Here is a 2409-nt window from a genome sequence, read left to right on the forward strand (position 1 = left end):
CCCCATATCCTGTCAACTGATACGTGTTTTGTTTTTAATATGAATCGTGATTAAGTACTCGGTTATTCCGACTACATGATTAACCCTTTAACTTTCTATTGTATTTGCAATTTGACTATTGCCAGATTGTTTAAGGAGGTCGTTTACCTACTTGCTTATTCCTACTTTTAACTATTCATATATAATATTATTTATGTGTTGTGAGTAAACGGTTACTATCCGTTACATAATAACAATGTTCGAACAAAAACATGTTCTCTTGTAGCACCTTGAATTATTTTAAATTAACATTTACAAAAACATTAATCGTTTTTTAAATAATGTGTTAACCCAGTATATATAGTCATTTTAAATATTTAAAAATCAATATAAATTATTATAAGTATATAGATAATATTATATAACAATTACAATTTATCCATTATAATATTCCTATTATATTTATTTGATTACGAATTATAAAAATAAAATACGTAAAATTACAGTTAGCACGGATCGAAATATATTATAATATAATCGGTATATTCATTTTTTTGTGTTCATTAAAAAAAAATATGAAAGTAAACGTGAACGAATTAAATTTTCTAGTGGACGTTCTGAAGCTTATAATATAGCTAATATAATACCTGTATATAGGTAATGTTTATATTATAATGTTTATCAATTTGAAATATCTTTTTATTCAAAAATTTTAATGAACTGTATTTGAGGAGTTAGGACGAGAAACGTTTTAAAATTTATGAAATCTATTGTGAATATTTCAAAATAAAAATGGGGTCTTTCTGCAGAGAAGGTGGTGGTCCAAAGCACAGATGTATTATTATGTGTGAATTTATATTTTGTATATTAATGTATATTTCAACCATGGGTATAACCTGTATCATAGCCCATAATCCATATATATATATATATAGGTATATAATATTATATAAGAGCTCAATTATTTATTAATAATAACCGCGAATTTAACATCATATTATATTATAATTTATTATAGTATTAATATATTATATAATTATATTAATATATAATTTTAATAACAATATACAGCCACGCATAGGTATTATTGTATTATATATAGGTATATATACATATAGTGGAATCTCAATAACTCGAAAACCTCAATAATTCGAAAAAAACTATATAGATATAACGCTTCGAACATTCCGTGTTCCAAGTACCTATACGTATAAAATATTATATGGATCCATATAATTACGATTTATTATCAATCGTTTTTACAATCAATGCTAGGTACATTATAATAATGTGTACCTAATACCTATAACGATGACACGCCACACGGCTACATCAGTCACCTGCAGCTTGTGCGCGCCAATATTTGTATTGGTAATACCTATTATTGCTTTAATTGTGTTTGTTATTGTGCACTTTTTTCGATTCGGTTAATTACCTATTGAATGGTTAACTTCGTCGTCAATTTGTATTTTTCATCATTTTCATATTCAATATTAGAATGAGTATTTGGTAAAATAAGTATATATATAATAATATGTAATTTATAATTATATATATACATATTTAAAATGCTGTATAAATAATTAGATTTAAATAATATAATAATAATTTGTTCAGAAAATGATTGTATTATTATTTTGTTTATGATGTCTTATTGTTAACACATTCAAAATATTCTCAAAACAATACATTTCTTATACTACAATATTATTATACTCGAAATCTTATTTTATCATTATCTTTTTAATAACATAATAATAATATGTTCAGAATAATACTTAATTATTTCGTTTATGATGTTATATAATTAATATATCCAAATTATTATTTCATAAAACTACTATTTGATGTTATATTATTATTTTTCTCATAATGTAACATTAATAATTAAGATACATTGTTAATGAGATATTAACATTAGGAAAATGCTATCTGGGATGTGTTATAAACACAATTTCAACTGTTATCTGTACCTAGTACATAATTACCTATATATGTATTTCAGTACCAACAGTTTTAGATTCTGAACGGAGTGATGAATGTATTGATTTTACAATGATGTGTGGTTCTTTAATTTTTTATTTTTGTGTCTGGGGACAACATTTGGAGCAGTAATAGTGCTTCAATCTTACAAATCAGGGAGGGTTGTTTCGGGTAGCAAAATGAATGTACGATTTTTGTAGTGATTGTATTTTTACGATGATAAAAATTATTGGAGATAAAATTATTCGTATTACCTATCACTTACAAGTTTATTGTTGAAAGCTTCGATTAGACTTTCTGAATTACGAGCATTGTAAGGACACTTAATTTCTATTATGGCATTTTCTCCAACTAGACCATCTAATAAAAAAAGAATATTTAAATAACTACAATGAAATACATCTATAATTTAATAAATAATTATACCTGGACTTGCTGCCAAATATG

General features: G+C 24.4%; 1 protein-coding gene across 1 annotated transcript in view; it reads right to left on the reverse strand.

Annotated features, from left to right (window-relative positions):
- Positions 1–2212: 2212 nt before the first annotated feature.
- The window catches only part of LOC107883771 (rRNA 2'-O-methyltransferase fibrillarin-like), a 999-nt gene continuing 802 nt past the window's right edge, over positions 2213–2409 (reverse strand). Inside the window, exon 3 of the mRNA XM_016804444.1 lies at positions 2213–2322. Coding sequence (XP_016659933.1) covers positions 2213–2322 — 110 coding nt within the window. The remainder of the gene's footprint in view (positions 2323–2409) is intronic.

This window comes from Acyrthosiphon pisum, unplaced genomic scaffold (assembly GCF_005508785.2).
Source record: "Acyrthosiphon pisum isolate AL4f unplaced genomic scaffold, pea_aphid_22Mar2018_4r6ur Scaffold_21378;HRSCAF=23822, whole genome shotgun sequence".
Lineage (NCBI taxonomy): Eukaryota > Metazoa > Arthropoda > Insecta > Hemiptera > Aphididae > Acyrthosiphon > Acyrthosiphon pisum.